Consider the following 25,204-nt stretch of genomic DNA (forward strand, 5'->3'; position numbering starts at 1 on the left):
TATTTGGCTGAAAGTAAAGGGAATTCTGAATGCCTGTTCTGATGATGAACTAAAAGGCCCCAAACAGGTAAAACCTGAAAGACCACTGGAAGCAATACATAATATGTCTTAGATGTCTTTCAGGCTGAGTCCATGATAAAAGTCACCCTGCAAGCAGCTAGAATTCTTTCAAAGCTGGTTCCATTCTTGGATTAGGATGCTTCACTCCTCTTTGACCCAACAGATCTTGCCATTTTCCCCAAGCCGTACAGTTCCACTGGCCACCAGCTGCAGGGCTGAGGGAAATATTTTATGTTCTGCTAATTTTACTCTTTCAGATAGAGTTTCAACAGTGTCACCCCTCTTCACCGGAACAGCTTCTTGTAAAATAATTTGTCCAGCATCTACATCTTCCTGGAAAAGAATGTGAGAAAGTTTTGAACATTACTTCTGCCAAGTACAATTTACATTAAATACGAGTAAGATTTTGGTACAAAGAGACACACTCACAGCTACAAAGTGCACGGTGCACCCAGTGACGGTGACCCCGGCATCCAGGACTTGTTCATGGGCATTTGAACCCTTAAACGAAGGGAGCAAGGATGGGTGGATGTTGAGCATTTTCCCTGGAAATTAATTAAAACATGGTGGTCAGAATTTAAAAGCCCTATGTATTCTGTCAAAGGAACATACACTTTCCTGTCTAGAATCAGGAGTCAATAGGAGCAAGGTTTTTCTAGGATGGGTGTTTTCTTTGTCAAAGACAGAAATGAGGAAAAGTGAAATACACGTTCTCATCCAAGGAGGCGCTGGGAGCAGCAGGTTTCTGCCTTGCACAGCTGAAGACACACCGAGGGGCTTCTGAACAGGCGCCTGCACTGACTCAAAGCTGGATGGCAAGGGTTCTAATCCGGATCATAGGGCTCTTGAAGAAAATTCACCTTGTCCCTGGCACATAATATTAGAAAGACAGGAGGTTCCTGCGTAGTGTCTATGTGCTTGACTTTTAACCATGAAGCAGCACGTTCACACATGACTAATCCACAGATGCCGGATTAGTCAGTGTGTGTGCCTTATGTCACCAAAAGCATTGTCTGTGGTATATTACACCACAGTGCTCTAACTATATTCACTTAAGAAAACAAACTATCCGAAGAGGAAATACATTTATTGACCAAATATGTGCACAAAAAAGAACCACAGGAAGCAGTCAAAACTTCTGTGGGAAAGGCATTAACAGCAGATACTACATTATCTGGCAACAGTGCCTTCCCTTCCATCTTCTGGCAATGGTTCACAGTTCCTCAGAAGAGGAACTCTATTTTGGGATACAGAGAGTCACCTTCTCTTGCTTCTAAACAAGTAAAAAAGTCTCGTCCCAATATTTATCCAGAAGGTGAAACAGTATGTTTGCAGTAATGTGAAACCAACCTAAGCTACGTTAGAAACCATAATTATAGCAGGCCAAGGAAAACTGATAGAGAGAGCAGGATAATAAATCATTATTCTTTGGGCTAAAGGCAAAGGAAATACAGTTATGACGTGTGTCAAAATAAACCGTCACAGTAAATACCATGACTGGGATTGTTTGGCAAGTTAACTACCCTATAGCCCATTTTCAGTCAATTCCTCAATGTAGTATCAAACAATTTTTGCTTACCATTCCATTTTCTGACAAAGGGGCCAGATAAAATTCTCATGAATCCTGCAAGACAGACTATGTCTGTGGAGAACTCTTCAAGGACTTGGTCTACTGTAGTGTCAAATGCTACACGATTTTTATATAATTTATGATTTATTACCTAGAATAGAAAAAGATAAGTACAATCGTTTCCAACAAATTACCAAAAATAATTTAAAACTCAACCTTTACATAGACCATACTTCACCTCCTTCTGAAGATACACGTGATGTCAAGAATTAAGGAATGGACAGGATGAGTATAAAGGCAAGCCCAGCACCCACCCCAAATCCAGGCATCCAAAGAACACTTGGGGGCAGATTATGAGTTTAAATAATCCTGAAAGATACTTTTCAAAGTAACTTACTCTGGTGGGAATTCCGGCTCTTTCTGCTTTGTCTAAGCCAGCCACTGCAGCTTTGTTGGAGATCACAACAACAATGTGTGCAGAGCTACGTGGCTCCCTGGTACTGTCTATGAGAGCTTGGAGGTTTGATCCTGAAAAAGGGAGAAAAACACAGGTGAGGGCACACTTCTTTAAAACGTTTATACCATTTTGAATAGGGAATGGTCAAGATTTTTGAATAAAAATGGCTTAGAAAAGATTGGCAAAATATGTGAGGCTTTAAAATTCCGTTCCTCTTAGAATAATGGATTAGTATCTTGCAAAAACATAGGCACTCCTGGTTCAAGGATACGTAATTGCTCCTGCAAAATAATATGATTTAGCATAGCAGTAGAAACAGTATAACATGATTTTAAAACTGATTGATGAGGAATAAGCTACTTAATTAAGCAAGAAAAAAAATCAACCCTCTGAAGAAGAATAAACCACTATGACCCTTACAGTAGTTTCTTTGCTTTACCATCAACTTGGGTCTAAAGTATATTGAAACCTTAAAATAGACTTGTAAGGCAATTATACTTCTGGGAAAGTTAACCTAAAGAAATAACCAGATATGCACTTACAAACTTATTGTATATTTAAAAGAATGTTCATAGCAATGTTACTTAAAACAGTGGGTGGAATTCCCTGGCCGTCCAGTGGTTAGGACTCTGCTCTCACTGCTGAGGGCCTGGGTTCAATCCCTGGTCGGGGAACTAAGATCCCACAAGCTGCATGGCGTGGTGCAAATAAAAAAAAAATAAAATAAAAAGAAAAGGAAAAAAGAATCATACTATATCCATCCATAGGAGAGAATACAATGCTCTTAGTACTTTACCCCTCTGTCCATAAGAGTCAAACACAAATTTTGTATTGTTACTATTAACAATTTAAAAAAGGCTCAACTGTCCTAAGACTTTTCAACTACAAAGCTATGATTCAAAAGAAGTTGGAATTTCCATTCTGTCTTTTCTAGCTTCTCTCTCTTCGACCATCTTCCCAACACCCTCTACTTTTCCTTTAGAAGCTGCTTCAAATGCCTGAGAAAAGTGGAAAGACTGAGGATGTAGAGAAGGTAACACTCCTTAATGATACCTAGCCCCAGTACTGAGGGTGTTCTCGCAGGCGGAAGGAGGGTTTTTTTTTGGGGGGGGGTGGGGGTGGTGTGGGTGGGAGAAAAGGAAGAGCATTTCTACAGCTCTGTAGTAAAGAGGAAGCCACATCTCACCTGTTCCAGATATTAAGACAGCCACTCTTGCCTTTTTTGGTTGAACAGAGAAATGATTTTTCAGGGTGCCATTCTCCAATACTGATCCATTTATTTGCATGGTTTCAATCAGATGCTTGACTTTCACACGAGAACCTTTGTTTCAAACACACCCAATAAATAAAAAAAGAACAAGAACAACTGTGAATTTTTCTTTTTTTTTTTTTGAACAACTGTGAATTAACAGTAATATGGAAAGAGAAGTGTTCTATAAAAACTTGAGTACTGTATTTTATTCTGAAAATAAGATATGCAAGGACTAAAATAATAGGTTTGCTTTACTGATCGTCACTCATTCATACAAACTTCCTGATGGTGAACATATGTAACTGCCCACTTCAACTAAAAGCTACAGCACTATATCTAAACATAAAGTGGGTACGTTACTGCCTGCCAGTGTTCCGTCTCCCCTTTCCTGCAAGTCTTGCATCCACAACAGTGCTATGACCTCTTGGCTTCAAGGGTAGGCATGTGACCCAAGCAAGGCCATTCAAAGACTTGATATAGGATGTTGAGAAAGAGAGGGCCTCTCTTACTGCAATGTGAGTTGAAGGATGTGGGCTCAAGACATCTTTCCGGTATTTGGAAAGCCTGCCTGAAAGTGAAAGCCACACGATAAAGGGATGAAAGGCAGATACAGACAAAATGAACAAGGCTTGACATCTCTGTTAGAGAATCTGAGTTGGTTTTCTGTCAATCTGCCAATTTCTAGTACATCTAACAGAGTTCTGAGTCATACACAGTACTGGTCAGGCTGCTTGCTCACTACTCCTTGAACTGAGCTGAACCACAAAGCAGAGCCTGAGACAAGGTCTTACGTGCGAGGTGATTACTTTGGGAAGTGACCCTAGGGAACCAGAATGAGGATGGGCAAGAGCCAATATAAGAGTGTGTTATTAAACTGGTCACCACTGTGGGCAGTTGGGGCTCGATTCCACTGAGACCCTCAAAGGAGCCATGTAGACTGTGCCTCAGAACCGCTCCCTTCTTCTGTCCCTGAAGTGGGCATTTATTCACTGGTTCTCACCCCGCTGGTCAAGGGTTGTCCTGCAGGGTGTAGTTGTGCATATGTGACTGCTACACAGAGGTGTCAGAGCCCTGAGGCAGAAATGAAGAGACGCGTGGTATTACTGGCATGAGTGTTTTCATGTTACAGCTATGTAAAGATAGTTGCCGTATCAGTGGCTTGAAATAGAGCAACTAAATAAGGAACAGTTACCTTCAGGACATGCAACCACTCTGCCGATCACCCAGGCTTCTTCCTTGTGCTGCTGAATATCCTGCAGAATCTGCTGTGTCAGATCCTTTGATACCACGAGGGCAGCCCCAATCCCACAGTTAAACGTTCTGGCCATCTCTTCTTCAGAGAGGTGTCCTTCCTGCTGTAACCACGAGAAGATCCTGGGGATCCTCCAGGTCTGGGCATCTGAAAACAGGCAAGAGTTGTTTAATTAACCTATTATTGACACAAAGTATAGAAGTATGTACATATACAAACCTATGGAAATTAAAACCAGCACTGCTCTTTTATAGAGGGTAAAACTATAAACTGGCCTTTCAGAAGTTTTTTGGGGATCCATTTGTACCTCAGGCATTAAGAACACCTTTCTTGTCACACTTGGCCAGTATTCACAATTGAGTGAAGTTTTGTGCTGTGTTAACTAACTAGATTCTTAGAAATACCCTAATGAATTAGATGCTCTAATGGCTGGATTCCCGTAAAGGTCGGCATACTACCCTTTTGTGAACGTGAAAAAAAAAAAAATCTAGATCTAGGTGTAAGAACATATCCTCTAATACAACAAATATCTCTAATAAAAAATTTTAGGTAATACCTATATAGACACACACATAAAATTCTTTTTTTTTTTTTTTTTTTTGGCCCTGCTGCATGGCTTGCAGGATCTTAGTTCCCCGACCAGGGACTGAAACCGGCCACTGCAGTGAAACCACTGAGTCCTAACCACTGGACCACCAGGGAATTCCCAACCAATAAGCTTCCTGGAACAGCAGTCTTCACTCATTGTCTCTGTATCTCTGCCATCACCCCCCACTCCAATATATGGGGGGTGGTATCTATCCTCACCAAGATGCTTTTTAACACTGCTAACCAGTGTCATGTTGAAATCCTTGCTCGGAGCTGATGCTTTTACATGGTTTACTGCCTGATTTTGACTATTCTTTTTTTAGAAATTCTACCTCCGCCAAACTTTAAGGTGGTGGATACTGAAGAACAACCTTTTGGTCCCTCCTATTTGCGATTAACTATTACTATCTGCATATAAGTACCCAACTTAACTTCTGCTCACAAAAACACTACAATAAATACTTCAAAGATTTAAAACACTGTATTTTCACTTCCTATTCCAAATCTACTCACCTACTAAACTAGAAACTTGGGACTTCTTTTTTCCTTCTAAGCACAAAATGATTCTCCAATCCGTTTCCCTTCTCTATGCCTTGGTTCAGGTCTCCTTTATCCCCTGCACGGACTATTTAATAACTACCACTTCCCTTTCCAGCATGTTCCTGATTCCATCTTGATAGAGCTTGAGCTTACTGACCCCCTTGGAGAATCTGCTTAAAGAATTTCATCTAAGTCAATTACACGAGGACTTTATGCCTTATAAACATGGCTAATGAAGCAAGAAAAGGTGGAAAAGGGTCAGTCCTGTTTTTTCCCCAAGAAGCCCCAATGATTTAAGAATTTTCCAGGTAGGGACTTCCCTGGTGGTCCAGTGGCTAAGACTCTGCACTCCCAATGCAGGGGGCCCGGGTTTGATCCCTTGTCAGGGAACTAGATCCCACATGCCGCAACTAAGAGTTCGAATGCCAAAACTAAAGATTCCGCATGCCACAACTAAAAAGATCCTGCATGCCGCACCTAAGACCTGGCACAGCCAAATATATAAATAATATTAAAAAAAGGAATTTTCCACATAATCATGTGTACTAACTATCCATAAAGTTTCCTCCCACAATGTATTTTTTCTCATAACAGTTTTCTGAGCAAACGTTCTTTTTAGCAATCTTACCTAAATCCACCCCAAATTTCTGAGGTAGGACTCTGGGGATGTTTTCTAGCAATCCCCCACCGGTAATATGTGCAAAGGCCTTAACATGTCCTGAACGCAGGACAGGTAACAGTGAATGGCTGTAGATTCTGGTTGGAGTTAGAAGTAAGTCACCTGTATATTAGGAAGATGAGACAAAAACTTAGTCTATGAATATAAAACCAAAACATACGCAGTTTGTTCCATTCTAACTTTAAGTAACGAAAGCCTAACCCAACTAAGTGGTTGCTCAGACATTCCCAAGCAGGAGAGTTTAAATGTGAGTATGTTTACCTAAGGCCTGGCTACCACAGCCATCAGGTGCTGGAGAGGAGTACTGAAGGGAAGATTTCGCTACAATTTTCCTCACAAGGCTAAATCCATTGCTGTGAAGACCAGATGAAGCTATTCCAATAACAGCATCCCCTTCAGTGATTCTTTCCAGGTGAGGGAGTTTCTGATCCCGCTCCATTGCACCAACAGCAAAACCGGCTAGATCATACTCTCCAGGAGGGTACATGTCAGGCATTTCTGCCGTTTCACCTCCTGGCAGAAAGACAAAACAAGAGCAAAGAAATCACCGAATACTTATAAACCTGTCTAGGAAGTAGTGACACCAGCTACTCTTCATATGAACAATTAAACAAAAGCTGTATTCTGCAAACATCTAAGCATGATTTCAGGGGAAGCAGCACTAATTTCCACAAAGGGTGAATATAGCCTCCAAACATTATTTTTACGGGATGAATACTCAGTTGAATATAACACCATTTCTCTAGCAGTTAGTTTCAGAAATGCTTTCACCTGTATTTGATCTTTACAATCACTCTATGTTCCAATAATGGTACAGGCTTAGAGAAGTGATTTAATCAGACCTGCCAAACTCTAAATGCCCTGGCCTAAAAAATATGTCATAGTTCATATTACCACCATATTGTGTAAAGACAGGGTCTAGGCAGGCAGATCCAAATTAGGAACTGTTCTAAAAGATGGTTGAAAGGCAATTTTGGCTTTTGGGACATACTTGTCCACAGAAATGGTAATATAAAATAGGTAGTTTTGTTCCTTGGTCAACCTACAAATTAATTTTGTTCCAAATTCTCAGGTATGTATTTAATATTTCTGTAAACCTTGGGTACATTTTATTCTTAGTGTCATTTCTGTGGGAAAATAAGGCTTAAGACTCAGAAAGCCAAGAACCGATCTGCCTCTGCTGCAGGGCCATAAGGAGGAAACAACCCCCTACCCTGTCTGTCCAGGAGGCCACTGAGAGAGATGGGAGTGAAATGGTGGCTAAGGATCAGGGAGAAGATAAGGCCTGGGCGATGGTGGAGGAGTATGAGTCTCAGTCTGGGGACCAAGCCTTGAGGGGAGGGTTCGAGGGCACAAAGGTCTCAGTTGTCCTTAGGTGGTATCATCTGTATTTTACTTGCCTCATCTTGTGACACATAGTTTGTCTCGTTAGGTATACTGGTAACCGATCATGTTTGTACATAGGGCTGAAATACATAAGAAGGATGTGTGATTAAAATGGACGGTCATACCGAGAAGAGCACATCCGGCTTTTTTACAAGCTTTAGCGATTCCAGCAACAACAGCTTCAGTCGTACTGGGGTCCAGTTTTCCACAGGAAAAGTAATCGAGGAAAAAGAGGGGCTCCGCTCCTTGTGCCAGAATATCATTTACACACATTGCGACCAAATCTTGACCAATGGTTTCATGTTTATGGCACTGCTGGGCAATCTACAGAAGAATATAAACATCCACATAAGAGAATAAGCTCCAAACTATATCTTGTCAATTATCAGTGGAGGCTGACAATATCACTGACTTTTGGCTAGGTGCTCTGAACACCTAAAGACAAAAGAACACTAAATTCCGATAAGCTACTTGGTCCGAAAGTATTCCCTTTTTTCCCCTAAGATAACCCTTCTATCCGGATATAGCCTCACCAACACTGTGTTATTAGAAACACGTAGCTATTGTAGCCAACTGTATGATTACTTGGTGTGGTTCTCTTTAGTGCATATATGTCAAGAGGGGAAAGATATGTATTTAGTTTATTTATTTATGGCTGCGTTGGGTCTTTGTTGCTGCACGTGGGCTGTTGTGGCGAGCGGGGGCTACTCTTCGTTGCGCTGCGCGGGCTTCTCATTGCGGTGGTTTCTCCTGTTGCGGAGCACAGGCTCTAGGCATGCGGGCTTCAGTAGTTGTGGCACGTGGGCTCAGTAGTTGTGGCTCGCGTGCTCTAGAGCGCAGGCTCAGTAGCTGTGGCTCACAGGCTTAGCTGCTCTGCGGCATGTGGGATCTTCCCGGACCAGGGCTTGAACCCTTGTCCCCTGCATTGGCAGGCAGATTCTTAACCACTGCGCCACCAGGGAAGTCCCGAAAGATGTGTATTTGATACACAGTAAATTCTTTCGTATCTTTCGTAAAAGGCCTTTACTCACATAGGTGTCTGATTACCTTCAGTTTAGTTCCAACACCATCTGTTCCACAGGCGAGAAGAGGATCGTTGAAACCGGCTGCTTTCAAATCAAAAAGACCAGCAAAACCTCCAAGATCAACATCACAGCCTGTTGGAGAGAAAATTAATTACTTGCTGCATTTCAACAGCGAAGAGTTGATCGAGAAAGCAGATATTAAAGGGGTATACATATCCTTTTGAGTTCAAGATCATGGATAAGAAATACTTTTAATGTTAGAGATAAGAAAGCGGAACACTACGAGTTTGGCTTAAATAGGGCAAGACTTACAGCAACTTGGCATTAATCGGGAACATTTTCCCCAGTAAACTACAAAGCACAAAGCAATACACAATGTTTGTCACAGTTAATGAACTAGCAAAGGACAGACTCTGACTTACCTGGTCTGGAGGTGGCTTTTGCTAAAGGCTTAATTTTCTCGACCAGCATATTTCCAGCTGCAATGTCTACCCCAGATTCCTTGTAAGTCAGGCCCCTAAAGAGTTTAAAAAAACAAAGACATCACCTAAATGCCAGGGAAGAATTATTTTAACCTTAAAATATTATTTAAAGCAGAAGATATCACTAGTGATTTTCATATCCCCCAGTACGCTGGGCCATATCCAGAGACTTTGATTTAGCTGGTCTAGGGCAGGTCCTAGGAACTGAAATGTGTTTAAACAACCTCCTCAGTTGATCATCACTATTTGGAACTTCACTATTTGTAACTACTTCTCTAACTTAACTATTTCTTCCAGAAGTGCTTGTCACAGGCAGTTAAATATACCAATATTTGGCCGTAATATTTCTCTGTTCAATTTTGGTATGGCAAGGAAAGGAGCGCCAAAACGGAGTCAAAAAAGTGAAAATTAGGATTATAAGAACTCTACAAAGAAATCCCTCAATAAGGAAACTGAGCCCTTACTGCAATAATAGAGAACTGTATGTTTCCTTATAACTAAAGACAGTAAGAAATAAGATTTTAAAAACTCTAAAAAAAAGCAAAACCAGGTAATGATATTCAGTGCATCATTTCCATCTATAACAGTGCCAACAAGTTGGAACAGTACATTTAGAGATCAAGTTTATAAATGGCAATGTGACTTCATTAGTCTTGCCTTACAAAAATGACAACTCTGGACTAGTGGGATTCAGGGATACGTGAAGAAATATGTCAAGTTTTATTGGAAGCAAGGTGCCAGGGCACAGACTTGAGAGAAATTTGGCAGTTAACTCCAATAAAGTTAGCAGTCTGGGGTCACGCTTATATAGGAAACGAAGTTCTACTGGTTAAAAACAACTCTTTTGTCAGGTAGCAATTGGCACTGTAGCCTCTCATCTTCTTCATCTTTGAAGAATCAGACGAGTATTAAGATTTCAAGTCACTTGAAATAGGTCATTTCAATAGAATCTAGTCATTTTAAAATAAAAAATAAAATTTTAGCATGGTATTTTAATGTTCAAAAAAATTCCATTATTTAACCTTAAAAAATTTGCCTATCAGTAACAGTGTAACTTGAATTAAGTTGCTAAAAATTTCTCATTTTGTCCTAAAACACATTTATTTCTCATAGATGAACTCAATGAGCAATAGTAATTGTGATGAGATGAAAATACCCACATTTGCAGTTAATAGTTCATTGATTTTACAAAGGAATAGTTAGTTGTATATGACAATAAATGAATCAATAAAGGGTTACAAAATACATTTCAGTAATAAATATAAATGCAGTGACCAAATGAGATGGTCAAAATTTATAGTACAATCAAATAAAGTTGCAAAGTTAGACGACCAATATTTTCATCCTGAATTCTTTAACAAAATCATGAACTAAGATAAATACAACAGGGATTTCCCTGGTGGCGCAGTGGTTAAGAATCTGCCTGCCAACGCAGGGACACAGGTTTGCGCCCTGGCCCGGGAAGATCCCACATGCGCGGAGCAACTAAGCCCGTGTGCCATGGCTACTGAACCTGTGCTCTAGAGCTTGAGAGCCACAAATGCCGAGCCCGCGTGCCACAACTACTGAAGCCTGTGCACCTAGAGCCTGTTCTCTGTAACAAGAAGCCTGCGCACCACAACAAAGAATAGCCCCTACTCGCCACAACTAAAGAAAGCCCACGTGCAGCAATGAAGACTCAATGCAGCCAAAAATAAATAAGTAAATAAATTTATATAAAAAAAGATAAATACAACAGTAATATATAAATATATGATAACTCAAGGGAAAAAAAATCCCTTCCCCATTCTTTATTGATGAATAATTGACAACTGATTGCATATATCTAAAACGTACAATGTGAAAAAATCTTTCAACAGCACTGATCTTATTGAGCTTTTCAAACATGAGCTACCATGAAGTTTTTTCCATTTCATTTGAATATTGCTGTAACTAGTAGTTTCAATTCAAACTAAATGCAAATCAAAATCAGATCAGTCGGGCTTCCCTGGTGGCACAGTGGTTAAGAATCCGCCTGCCGATGCAGGGGACACGGGTTCGAGCCCTGGTCTGGGAAGATCCCACATGCCACGGAGCACCTAAGCCCGTGAGCCACAACTACTGAGCCTGCACTCTAGAACCCGCGAGCCACAACTGCTGAAGCCTGTGCACCTACAGCCTGTGCTCCACAACGAGAGGCCACCGCAGTGAGAAGCCCGAGTACCGCAACGAAGAGTAGCCCCCGCTCACCACAACTAGAGAAAGCCCACACCAGCAACGAAGACCCAACACAGCCAAAAATAAAATAAATAAATAATTTATATACATATAAAAAAATCAGATCAGACTCATAGAGTGAAGAATACAGAATGACTTAGTACAGGGTTAATGGAGTTTTCTACATCACCATTTATGCCAGTTCTGAAGCTGTGCTATAACCACCTTGGTCAGAAGTTTACCTGGGCTGCTGGAGGAAAGCTATGGCACGATAGCCAATGTCCTTCCTGTAAATGGCTCCCTCAAACTTTATAGCAGCTAGTCCTTTCTTGGCTCCTTCAAGGGCTGAGATGAGATTTTCCCGGATGGCTGTTACTGTAAGGACCCTACCCCCGTTAGTCACCACTTTGCCATCTTTTAGGGCAGTGCCTGCTTGGAACACCTCTAGTCCTAAAGCTTGAGCCTCAGGAAACCCTGTAAGAGAGCATATTTGACATATCAATTGCAGTAATAATATTCTACACTGTGGCTTATAATTTTCAGAAGTTTTTTTTTTAAATAAAATCTTTATTTCACTTAAATGAATCTTCACAAGAATCCTATCAGAAAGGAATTAATGTAATATAATAGTAAATACAGCCTTTCTCCTAAGAACAGTCTGTTCTGCTCTAGGGTGACAACTGTATTACTAAAACCTTGTGTTATCATAAATCTCATGTAAGAATGATTATTTCAATAAGGAAGGAAAAAAAAGAAGCTAAGCCCTGAAAAGTTTGAAACTAGAATCATAAAGTTATTTTCTCCTGAAAAGTTAAAAAAAAAAAATTAACAAAACCTAAACATCATGAATAAATCCTGCATTTTTTTTTTTTTTTTTTTTGCGGTATGTGGGCCTCTCACTGTTGTGGCCTCTCCCGTTGCGGAGCACAGGCTCCGGACGCGCAGGCTCAGCGGCCATGGCTCACGGGCCCAGCCGCTCCGCGGCATGTGGGATCTTCCTGGACTGGGGCATGAACCCGTGTCCCCTGCATCGGCAGGCGGACTCTCAACCACTGCGCCACCAGGGAAGCACTAAATCCTGCGTTTGATCACATTTTTTACTGAAGAGTAAAAGAATACCTTTTTGCTTTATCATAGCCAACTAAATAAAGTTGCTTTCTTTTTTAAAAAAACCAATAAGATCATTGCAATGCAAAACATATTCTCAATCTTTTCCCTAATACAAGAATTGTAAAATTTTAAGACAAATATGATTTAAATTAGGTTTTGGGCTCAGCCTAAAGGAAAATCCCTGGCTTTATTTTTTCTTTTGGCTGCGTTGGGTCTTTGTTGCTATGTGCGGGCTTTCTCTAGTTGCAGCGAGTGGGCTCAGTAGTTGCGATGCACGGGCTCTAGGGCGTGCAGGCTTCAGTAGTTGTGACTTGCGGCCTCTAGAGCACATGCTCAGTAGTTGTGGTGCACAGGCTTAGTTCCTCTGCGGCAAGTGGGGTCTTCATGGACCAGGGATCAAATCCGTGTCCCCTGCACTGGCAGGCGGATTCTCAACTACTGTGTCACCAGGGAAGTCCCCTGGCTTCATTTTCTTTTGAATTAGTTTTAAGATCTCACATATGTATTTTACATTTAAAATATTATTAGACTGTGTTTTCTAAATTCTGAAATGACCAACACGGACAGTTTATACAAAGACAACCTCTTAATTAAAAAGAAATTTTTTTTCCTTATTAATTTATTTATCTTTGGCTGAGTTGGGTCTTTGCTGCTGTGTGCGGGCTTCCTCTAGTTGTGGTGAGCAGGGGCTACTCTTTATTGTGGTGCGCGGGCTTCTCACTGAGGTGGTTTCTCTTGTTGCCGAGCACGGCCTCTAAGCTCATGGGTTCTAGAGCACAGGCTCAACAGTTGTGGTGCACAGGCTTAGCTGCTCCGTGGCATGTGGGATCTTCCCGGACCAGGGCTCGAACACATGTCCCCTGCATTGGCAGACGGATTCTTATCCACTGTGCCAGCAGGAAAGTCCCCCCCCAAAAAACTTTCATATCCCTAGTTTGTCCTTTTCCATTTCTCTTTTAGCACCATAATCTGTTAATACACATCTTACCTAGGTGTTTTTTTTTTTTCTGCTGTATCAAATTTTCTTTAAAACAACTTTTTTATTGTAGTTGATTTATAATATCGTGTCTTCTCTAGGTGTTTTTATTCTTTTTTCAAAATATTTATATTTTATTTATTTATTTTGGCTGCTCTGGGTCTTAGCTGCGGCATGCAGGCTCCTAGTTGCAGCACGCATGCGGGATCTAGTTCCCTGACCAGGGATCGAACCTGGGCCCCCTGTATTGGGAGCGCAGTCTTACCCACTGGACCACCAGGGAGGTCCCTCCAGGTGTTTTTATAACATAGGGGCGTTTAGTCACAGGTACTCAAGTATCTGGTGGTATCAGTAACACCCAATATTGCGGTGTCAGAAATAACTATGACTCTTGTCACCCCAATCTTAGGGAAATTTCACCAATACACAAGATCTTGATTCTATCCCTTCCCTTTCTTCATTTTAAAAGGCAATCAGGGCTTTCCTGGTGGTGCAGTGGTTGAGAATCTGCCTGCCAATGCAGGGGACACGGGTTCGAGCCCTGGTCTGGGAAGATCCCACATGCCGCGGAGCAACTGGGCCCGTGAGCCACAACTGCTGAGCCTGCGTGTCTGGAGCCTGTGCTCCGCAACGAGAGGCCGCGACAGTGAGAGGCCCGCGCACCGTGATGAAGAGTGGTCCCCGCTCGCCGCAACTAGAGAAAGCCCTTGCACAGAAACGAAGACCCAACACAGCCAAAAATAAATAAATAAATAAATTTATTAAAAAAAAAAAAAAAGGCAATCAGCTCCTAACTGCCCAGCTGCCATGTGTGGGATGCACAGGGCAACGGACTTACTGTCTGGGTAAGACAGTAAATAGGGTGTTTGAATCAAACACAGTATTGGGGTATTAAGGGAGGCCAAATGACAGCCTACTAGGGATTTTAAAGGTCTGGTGTTGGCCTTATCGTGCTGGAACTTATTTAGCATTTTAAACCACTGCTTTATCTAACATCATTTAACTAGATGCCTCACCTCCTATAAGGAGAAACAGAAGAGAAGGCTATACTTCTGAAACTTTTAATTCTGCCATCAAAGTGACCATGGGGTGCACTGCAAACTGGGGGGTTAATTTGTGATCATTCAGAGATCAAGCCCTGAAATGTTCTCCTTGATGTAATTTATATTAAAGTTCCTCCAACTCTCATACATTCCTATCATCTTCCTGGCTCTTGGAGGATGGACGAGAAAGGCAGCACTGGGTGATTCTCTGGAAACTTAGCTAGGCCCACTTAAGTCTTCACTGTGCAGGAAGAGAAATGGACGGCAGTTCTTTAACTACAGTAATTTTGGATATCTGGACACCCATATCCAACAAGCAACATGCTTATGTTAGAAACCTGTGAAAGGTTACTGATGTCTCTAAACCCTTAAAAGGAACACAACGTTGAATGGGACAAAGGCCTACTGTGGTACTGGTCACTTGTCACATTGCAATCCAACCTTCTGTTCTCTGATATTCACCTGTTATCTCTACACCCTTGGTGTAGTCTCCTGGATAACCTTTACTTGCCATGACCACAGTTACGGCAGTGCGGTTGTCAAGCCAAACAGGCAGAGATGTGCAGAGCAGGCCATCTAAGGTAGACTGAATCACTTCATAAAGGTCACTTTTAAGAAGTGGGAGGATCACCTGGAAAAACATAATCAACACAGCAACTGAGAGAAATTTCAGTTGTCCTTAGACATTTTATTCACTGGGATACCAGAACTTGCATATGTTTCTCAAAGGTAATTATTTCAAGGCTGATAAATCCTAAGATTAAAACAGCACACATATTCTACAAAGTAACACTTTATATTATTATTTTTATTACTCACTTGGCACTCTGGATCACCAAAACGGCAATTAAACTCCAGAACTTTTGGGCCATCCTTGGTCAGCATTATACCAGCATAGAGGATACCTTCGTTAAAAAATGGAAAAAAAAAATCTATAATGAAGACACTGTATTGCGACTATGAAAATCAGACTATAAACTTATAGTACTGAAAGTTTTGGAATGACCGTAACAAACGTTATAACAGTGGTCAATTAGAAAAAGAAAATGGTGGGCTTCCCTGGTGGCACAGTGGTTAAAAATCCACCTGCCAATGCAGGGGACACGGGTTCGAGCCCTGCTGGGAAGATCCCACAGGCCGCGGAGCAACTAAGCCCATGCACCACATCTACCGAGCCTGCACTCTAGAGCCCACGAGCCACAACTACTGAGCCTGTGTGCCACAACTACTGAAGCCCGGGCACCTAGAGCCCGAGCTCCGCAACAAGAGTAGCCACCGCAATGAGAAGCCCATGCACCGCAACGAAGAGTAGCCCCTGCTTGCAGCAACTAGAGAAAGCCGCGCGCAGCAACAAAGACCCAATGCGGCCAATAATAAATAATAAATAAATAAATAAATTTATAAAAAAAGAAAATGGTGTAAACTTACTCTATAAATAATGTCCACAATGACATCAATATGCTTACCTGTGTATGGCACACCCTCCTGCTGCATGCCATCCACTGTCCTCTGAAGAATAGTATTTTTAATTTTTAGCAACAAATCCTTAGAAACCTGGGGAACATAGAGACTTATTTAAATGTAACTGGTATTAAATTGAAAAAGTCCTCGCCCACACTGAGCCTCCTTTGTATACTTACAGTATATTCTATGCACACCTCATTAGCCTATGAATCGAGAATCTAGAGTTTATAAATTAATTGTAGAAATTATTGCACACACATGCTGCAACTAAGAATCCACGTGCTGCAACTGAGACCCAGTGCAGCCAAAATAAATAAATATCTAAAAGGCACTATATTATTAGCACAAACAATTATAACTATCAGCAGTGAAAGGAAATGGGTGAGTTTCTGAAGTGCTAATCTATTTATAATATGCTCAATGCATATTTTTCATAAACATTGTCAAGGAATTGTTTGGAAACATGCTCTATCCGTTATGAAGTAGAAAGACTAGAAGAACAAATGATAGTCTGACTTGGTTCTCAATTCGCCATACCCACTCTTACTGAGCACTTGTGTATAGGGCCCTGGATATCCAGAGATGAATAAGGAGGGGCTAGAAGGATCTGTTCAATTGATATTTAAGTTAGTTCCTCAAAGGCTTTTAGAAAGGGTTAATTTTAGAGTGAGACCAGAAGAGACACTTTTCATTTAACAGGAAAACCAATTTGCTGATTAGTAATATCATTTACAGAAGAAAAAAAAAAACCAGAGAAGTGTCTAAGAGCTCTTTGAGAAGAACAAACAATGACTCCTGAACTTCAGCTGAGCCTCTGGGAAGTACCTGAGGTGCTGGACAATAGGCTCCCATTCCCCCTGTGTTGGGGCCCTGATCTCCCTCCAGCAATCGCTTATGGTCCTGTGCTGGGGGCATGGGGGCCACAGTCTTTCCATCAGTGAAGCACAGACACTGTAGAGAAAACAAACAGTCCATTTAACCTTAAATGCCAAAAAGTAAAAAAATAATTTAATAAGGAGAACTATATGTACCTTAACTCTAATTAGAGGAAGTTTTCTTTTTTAAAGTAAAATGATTTAAAACATAAATAACCCTAAGTTTCCTAGATCGAGAATCAAAAGATCCTGTATACTCTGTTCTGAAGGATCTGTAATTTTTGAGCTAGGTTGGGGGGGTGGGAATCAAGCTACTCTCAGAGTAAAAAATTTCAACCTTTCCCCTGTTTAAATAATGGGTGATATAAGTCCAATTTGCCTACTGCTACACTGGGGATGATTAAAAGATAAATTCTTCGGACTTCCCTGGTGGTGCAGTGGTTAGGAATCTGCCTGCCAATGCAGGAGACACGGGTTCGAGCCCTGTTCTGGGAAGGTCCCACATGCTGCAGAGAAAACTAAGCCCATGTGCCCAACTACTGAGCCTGTGCTCTAGAGCCTGCAAGCCACAACTGAGCCCGAGAGCCACAATCACTGAGGCCGTGCGCCACAACTACTGAAGCCCGCACACCTAGAGCCCGTGCTCTGCAACAAGCGAAGCCACCGCAGTGAGAAGCCCGCGCACTGCAACGAAGAGTAGCCCCTGCTCTCAGCAACTAGAAAAAGCCCGCGCAGCAACAAAGACCCAATGCAGCCAAAAATAAAGAAATAAATAAATAAGTTTATATATTTTTAAAAAAGAAGATAAATTCTTTTTTCATTTGTATCTGAAATACTAAACGTATACAAATTCCTGTGTAACTGCTCAGTTTATGCTCTTGTATGACGTGACCAGAGTAAACCAAGCCTTTTTTGGGATCATAGGTCAGATAACACAGCTTATACTCTGTAAAAGTCCAAAAGATGAATATACGTACAGACACCTCTTCTCCTTCAAGAAGTTCTTCAATGACAGTTGTTTCTCCAGCTTCTCCAAAAGCTTTATCCTTATTGTCGATAAAAACAAAACAAAAAGAGAAATAAATTATAAGCTTTTATTATTTACTTAATTGGCTGTTGTCATTTTGCACCATTTGTATTATAAACCAATGCACTAGTATTATAATTTCTTTCTCTTTCTGAAAGCTGCAAAGGAACATATATGAATGTTCCCTATTTTTATTTTATTTTATTTATTTATTTGTGGCTGCACTGAGTCTTCAGTGGTGCGCGCAGGCTTTTCTCTGGTTGCCCCGAGTGGGGGCTACTCTTCATTGTGGTGCGCGGGCTTCAGTAGTTGTGGCTCGCGGGCTCTAGAGCGCAGGCTCGGTAGTTGTGGCACATGGGCTTAGTTGCTCCGTGGCATGTGGGATCTTCCCGGACCAGGGCTTGAACCCATGTCCCCTGGACTGGCAGTCGGATTCTTAACCACTGTGCCACAAGGGACGTCCGAATGTTTCCTATTTTCAGAGTTGCAGTGATGTAGAGTTAGCACTGGTACAGATGAGATGAACACATCATTAAAACTCTTCTGGGGATCCAGCTTTCCAGTTTCAAATAAGGTTAACAGAAAAACAGATGTTTTCATCATTACCATTTAACTCTTATTTCTGACTTATAATTATGTTTGCTTACAATAATTATACTAATGTCTGTGAAAACAGATTTCCACAAGGGGGAGAAACCCACAACAACCAAGAAGGATCATAAAAGCAAAGTATATTAATTCATTGCTTCACTTTTCTTAGACCTGAGACACAAAGGATAAATGCTTTTTTTGTCCTCATGGGTTGTTGAGTATTTATTTATATGTTCTGTAGTCTGAGGACTTTCTACCTTTCAGAGCAGACAACAAAGGATGCTAAACAGAACTTACTTGCAAAGAACAGAATCATAGTTTAGCCATCAGTGTAGATGTGTAATAACCCTTTTATAGAGATGGATTATAATACATAGTACTATGAAAAATAACTGTGTTTGCTATACGTTTTCCTTGCCTTGAGGAATATTTGTAAGCTTAGCAGTATTTATTTATCCAGTGTGACTAGAAAATTGTAAACCTTTTAAGAGGGGTCGACTTACCTGCATGATCTCCTGTACAGCTTTGCAGGCCTCTTCTTTGCTCTTTGCGACAACTACCCCTTTCCCAGCTGCAAGACCACTGGCCTTCACAACCAAAGCGGGGAAGTCTGCACTGTGAAGACAGAGTAAATTTTAATATCCAATAAATCTTTAAGATTCAAAAGTTTAAAATGCTTTGGGATTGTGTAATGATATGCTATAGCAGCAACTGAAAAGCAGAAAAAAAAAACAAACCTGCTAACACCATTCTGATGTACTTCCTGCCAGGATTTTTTTTTTTTCCTATGTATTCCTTTATAGTTGTGGTCATATGGTACATACAGTTTTGCTTTTCTCACTTATCATGAGATCATATAAGCAAAATTTTGGGGGGAAAACAGCAGTTGCATAGCATGAATATGGAATGACCTTTTAAGATACAATACAAAGTAATGAATCATGCCCTCCTTCAAGTAAAAGATGTAGCTGTATAAGACCAATATAAGCATGGATACACAGATCATTTCTCCAAGTACACATAAGAAACTGTTGTTGGTAGCTTCTTCCGTTGAGTAGAACTGGAGATCTAGAAGGAGACTTACCCAAAGTAAGTAACAAAATTGTTACTTGGAAGGTATCTGGCTACTAGGAAATAATAAAATTCAATGTAGGATGAAGAAAAAACAAAGCATGAAACTGACCCAACTAAAAAGAAAACATACCAGGTAAAAAGGAAAAGTGTCAACAAAAATAGGGGGCAAAGGCATGTATCTACCAACATTCATTTATTGCTCAATGTTCTCCATATAATAGAGAACAGGATGTTTAATTTTAAGATTTAGGATTGAACAGTGGTGGCAGAAGGCCAAGTGATGATTCCTCACTCTAGTTAATTATTCATGAAAAAAATCACTATCCTTTATGTGGTAAGATGCCACTGTGTCAATTTGGCTAAGAGGGAACGCCTATAGAACCAAATGTATCCTTTTCCCCTAGAAACTATTCAGCAACAAACATTAAAACATTTATCTTAAAAAAAAAAATTTATCTTTCTGCAAGGCCGCAAGAGTAAATCCCATTTTATTTTGATGTTGGAAAAAGGCAATTTACATCCTATGAGTTTTCCCCTAGAATTATCTTACTATAAACTCGTAACATAAAAGTGACCCGTATATTCAAATATCATATAACAAGTGCCCTTCACAGGCTATCTTCTATTTACCTCATAATGAAGCAGCAGGCTTCTTCAGCTTTGGTGAAAGCTCTCCACTGTGCAGTTGGGATTCCATGTCGGTCCATAAACTCTTTGGCAAATCTCTTGCTGGACTCTAACTGAGCTGCTTCTGCTGTAGGGCCAAAGCACCGCACTCCTGCAGATGTCAGGCTCCCAACAATTCCTAGGGATGGAAACAAGCAGCCGTAGCCCAGCTCTCTGCAGGGCCTTTTCATTCTGAAGAATTAGGATCAGGCTAAATATACACTGAGATGAGGCAAATGGCAGAGAATAACTACGTTTTTCATGTTTTCTATAGGATATAAACAAAATGCTACTGACACATGATTTAAATCCAACAAAAATCATGTGTGATATCCAAATATATGGATTATTAAATAGACACCAGAATAGAGCAGAATAAAAACAAAATATTTCCCACAGCTGCAAATTTGATCTCATTCAAATTTAGTCTTATTATGCATACGACTGATGCTTGGGGGGGGTGAGAAATCCTAGAATCCATAAATTTCAAGAGGGTGAAAGCTTTTTCAGTGTATATTAGAAATCCTCATCTGTAGAATGTATTAGATGAGATGATCTCCAAGCTCCTGTTAGCACAGTGTATACCATAATAATCAACAGAAATGAACTTTACCAGCAGCCAGAGGTGCCTCTGGTCCAACAACTACAAATTCAATCTTCTCATCTTTGCAGAACTGTGCAAGGGCAGTGTGATCACTGATTGAGATGTCTGTGAAAAGAAAAAAGAAACAAACCTACCTTGTTTATAAAAATTCTTTAAGTTAACTGTCTTTCTGAAATGTAAGTACTATACTTTGGTATGCCTATTAATTGTTGGTTTTCTTTTACTGGTACAGATGAGTTTCACCATGAGAAATTCAGAGCACAGTACATCAGGCTAACCAACAAAGCTCAGTTCTCTGCTTTGTTATCACTACAGTGATAGCAGAGAACTGAGTAAGTTTTCCAAGAGCTATAAAGTACTTTCTTGACTATGGTGTTCATGTTGCTAGTGTTGATTGTAAACAAAAAAGTGTATCAGAGAATATACTCAGAAACTGGTCTTTTTTTTTTGTTTGTTTGTTTTGCGGTACGCGGGCCTCTCACTGTTGTGGCCTCTCCCACTGCGGAGCACAGGCTCCGGACGCGCAGGCTCAGCGGCCATGGCTCACGGGCCCAGCCGCTCCGCGGCATGTGGGATCTTCCCAGACCGGGGCACGAACCCGTGTCCCCTGCATTGGCAGGCGGACTCTCAACCACTGCGCCACCAGGGAAGCCCTGGGCCACCATTCTTAAGCTGGCTGAAGTCTCTGTACATATGTGGTATTTGTGATGTGTAGGGGATAAGTGCAGAAAAGGTAGAGTTCTCAATCTCCAGGAACTGCCTGAGTGGGATAAGGATGGAGTACCACGCACTCTGGGTTAGTAGCTGCAAACACAACTGGGCTGAACAGAGCCAACTACCTCAGCACAGCAAAGGGTGGCAAGAGGAAGATGACACACCTAACCTGTCACTACAAGTGAAAGCAGCCTCATGACAATATTGGGAGATTTTCATGGGCTGGTGTGTATGACATCCATTGCATCTAGATAAAATGTGCCATTTATTAAAAAAAAAAAATACAATACCTCACTCCCAGAGTTAAGATCCCAGGGAAGCAGATATTTTCTTATTTATCTTTTTCTTATTATTTTTGCTCCTATGTACACAATTATCTTCTCCCAGTTGGTAGCTTGCTGGGTCTATGTTCTCTCCATAAATATTATGTGCCACGTAGGGTACTAGGCACAGTGCACACAGTGCAAAATAAGACAGGAGACATGGGACTTCCCTGGTGGCGCAGTGGTTAAGAATCCACCTGCCGATGCAAGGGACACTGGTTCGAGCCCTTGTCCTAGAAGATCCCACATGCCGCGGAGCAACTAAGCCCGTGCGCCACAACTGCTGAGCCTGTGCTCTAGAGCCCGTGAGCCACGACTACTGAAGCCCGCGCACCTAGAGCCTGTGCTCTGCAACAAGAGAAGTCACCACAATGAGAAGCCCGTTCACCGCAACGAAGTGTAGACCCCACTCGCCACAACTAGAGAAAGCCCACGCGCAGCAACGAAGACCCATCGCAGCCAAAAATAAATAAATAAATTTATTTTAAAAAAAGACATGTGACTTCCTTGCCCTCATGCGGTTTACATTCTAGAGCTTATGTTCTAGGAGGGGAATGAAGATAGGACACAGACAAGAGAAAAGTAAAAGAAGATACAGATAATAGTTCATGACTGAAAACAAATGAATTGGGGGGTGAACATGCTTTACTTAGAAACTTTAGGAAAGTCCTCTTTGAGAAAGTAACATAAGTTGAGACCTGAATGATGAAGAGCCAGTCATGCTAGGAGTGAGAACAAAGTTCAAGGCAGCTCTGTTTGGGATACTGGCAGGACTGCATGGATAGAGCACAGTGAAAAGAAAACAAGGGCTCTAAAAGATCAGGCTAGAAAGGCAGGCAGAGGCCAGATCACAGAGGGTTTTGTAAGGACAGGAGTTTGAGTTTTATGCTAACTACTATGAGAAGTCACTGAAGAATTTAATGCAGCATAAGAGCTGATCATCTTTTCCTATTTACCAGTGGAAGAGATGAAGGCTGAGATCTATTATGGAGTAAGAATTGCCAGAACTTACATTTAATAGCACTGCTCAATTTTGCATTCCCCAAAATATACACCAAAACACCTTTAACCTATATTAGGCATTTTGTAACTTTTTCAGTGTACATGTTTTATAAGGTTTAAAATAATTTAAGGTAAGAAAATGACACACTCTGAACAACAGGATACCTTAAATTACAACATATGGCAAGTATTCAAATTACCACATAAATTTCTGGGTTAAAAAAAGCATTCAAATCTGAACAGCAATTGGCCTTTATAAAGAAGAGATGTGAGTGACAGTTTTATCATTTACAATCGTTCACTTTTACTTCAAAAAAATGATTACCAGTGTTCGAAATCTTTTCAGAGCAGGCAGTGCCTGCATTTCCTGGGGTAACTAACACTTGTTTGACATGATTAGACTGTGCAAGTTTCCAGGCCAGAGTATGTTCCCTTCCTCCATTGCCAATTACAAGCACTCGGGCTGCCATTGCTCAGTCTGCAAAGCAGGAATTCAGCAGGAAAATGAAAGCTGCAGAAAGAAAACCACAGTTGATAGTTTAGAATACATATACTTTAGAAACCACGATTTCTAAATATGATTTAAGTAATCATTTGTAATCATACAAATAACATTTTATCCCAGCAATTCATTTGTGAAAAACTAGGATTCATAATTTGAGAAATATGACTGTGTACTCTTAAGGATTAGAGCGGTACTTTAAAGCTCCTTATTTCATTAAAACAAAATCTATGAACAATCACCCTTCTTTGGGCTTCACTTTTACTTATTTATTTTGACCGTGCTGGGTCTTACCTGCAGCACGTGGGATCTTTGTCGCGGCATGCGGAATCTTTTAGTTGCAGCATGCAGACTGCTAGCCGCGGCATGCATGCGGGATCCAGCTACCCGGACCGGGGATTGAACCCTGGCCCCCTGCATTGGGAGGGCAGACTCCCACCCACTGGGCCACCAGGGAAGTCCCTGGGCTTCACTTTTAGAAGATTTAAAAATCATCAAATCTCAGTTAAAAATGAATCTTAATGTTTTACATTTAGACACCAAATTGAAAATAACTGTTTTTAAACCTTTAGTCTTATAAATAATAGACTTTAAAGTTACAATAAATTCAAATAAATGTTTAAGACTAGAGCCCGTAAAGGGTCAAATAGTAAATATTTTCTGAGGGTCATATAGTCTCTGTTGCAATAACTGAACTCTGCCACTGTAGTATGAAAGCTGCCTTGGACAAGAGACAAATGTGGCCTGGCTATGTCCAGTAAAAACTTACATAAATAGGCAGTTGGCTGTAGGTCATAGTTTGCCTACTTCTGCCCTAAGTAACAGGAAGCTATCAGAGGTTTATAAAGCATAACTGTGGCTGTGTTTCCATAAAACTGTATTTATGGACACTGCAATTTGAATTCTGTATAACTGCCATGTGTCACAGAAACATCACTTTTCCTTTTCTTCCCACAAACATTTAACAATGTAACAACTATTCTTATTTGGTGGACTGTACAAAAACAGTAGGAAGGATTGGCACAAGAGCAGTAGTTTGCTGACCCCTATTTAAGAAGTTAGTGCAATATGCCAGAAAATTGGTAGAGAAGGCAAAAATCAAATTTGAACACGTCTTGCTTAGTTCTGGCATTTGATCCTGGGCAGGATGGGCAACCATCTCTCAAACTAACAGTGTGACCCTGGTTAAGCTCTTACTACCTGCAATTCAATTTCTTCACATCTTAAAAGGTGGAATTAAGAGAATTTGTCTTATGAGGCCTAGTGAGAATTGAAACATTTATAAACAATTAGTACAATTTCTTACACTCAGCAGTAGTAAATGCTAACCTGCTATATTTTATTTATTACTTTTGCCAAATTGATGCTTTAGGGAGAGAAAGAAATTCTAACAAGAAAAAAAAAAAGCCAAAGGAATGAATAACTTGTCACATTCATTTACTGATTTTCAGAAGACATGTAATTATGTAGAAGGCAAACCGATAACAGGAAAAACAAATCAGTTACTTCTCGTGAGATGCTAGCATTACACGTTTAAAGAAAAATATAATTTGATAATATAAAGAAGACTTTTTGAGCACTAACTTCGTGCCAGATGCTATTCTAAATGCTTTTCACGAATTACTTCACTTAATCTTAAGAATTCTGTGAGGCAGATAGGATTACCATGCCCGCTTTGCAGATAAATAACTAAGGTTCAGTTAGGTTACTTGCTGCAGGTCACATAGATAAGTGGGGATGTAGCCT

The 25,204-nt window shown here is 40.8% G+C and overlaps 1 protein-coding gene across 1 annotated transcript; it reads right to left on the reverse strand.

Moving 5' to 3' along the window:
* Positions 1 to 201: 201 nt before the first annotated feature.
* GART (phosphoribosylglycinamide formyltransferase, phosphoribosylglycinamide synthetase, phosphoribosylaminoimidazole synthetase) lies at positions 202 to 23,450 on the reverse strand (the record flags this gene model as incomplete). The annotated part of the gene is made up of 21 exons (XM_079705012.1): positions 23,282 to 23,450; positions 20,927 to 21,022; positions 20,278 to 20,452; positions 19,077 to 19,188; positions 17,933 to 18,001; positions 16,906 to 17,031; positions 16,083 to 16,170; positions 15,436 to 15,521; positions 15,079 to 15,247; positions 11,730 to 11,961; positions 9,232 to 9,326; positions 8,832 to 8,941; positions 7,910 to 8,108; positions 6,660 to 6,911; positions 6,348 to 6,500; positions 4,532 to 4,738; positions 3,274 to 3,408; positions 2,028 to 2,158; positions 1,640 to 1,781; positions 490 to 605; positions 202 to 393 (listed from the first exon to the last, which is right to left on the reverse strand). The coding sequence occupies exons 1-21, from the start codon at positions 23,424 to 23,426 to the stop codon at positions 202 to 204; spliced, it is 3,030 nt and encodes a 1,009-aa protein (XP_079561138.1). The 5' UTR covers positions 23,427 to 23,450.
* Between the last annotated feature and the right edge of the window lie 1,754 nt (positions 23,451 to 25,204).

The sequence above is a fragment of the Hyperoodon ampullatus genome (assembly GCF_949752795.1).
Source record: "Hyperoodon ampullatus genome assembly, chromosome: 5".
Taxonomy (NCBI): Eukaryota; Metazoa; Chordata; class Mammalia; order Artiodactyla; family Ziphiidae; genus Hyperoodon; species Hyperoodon ampullatus.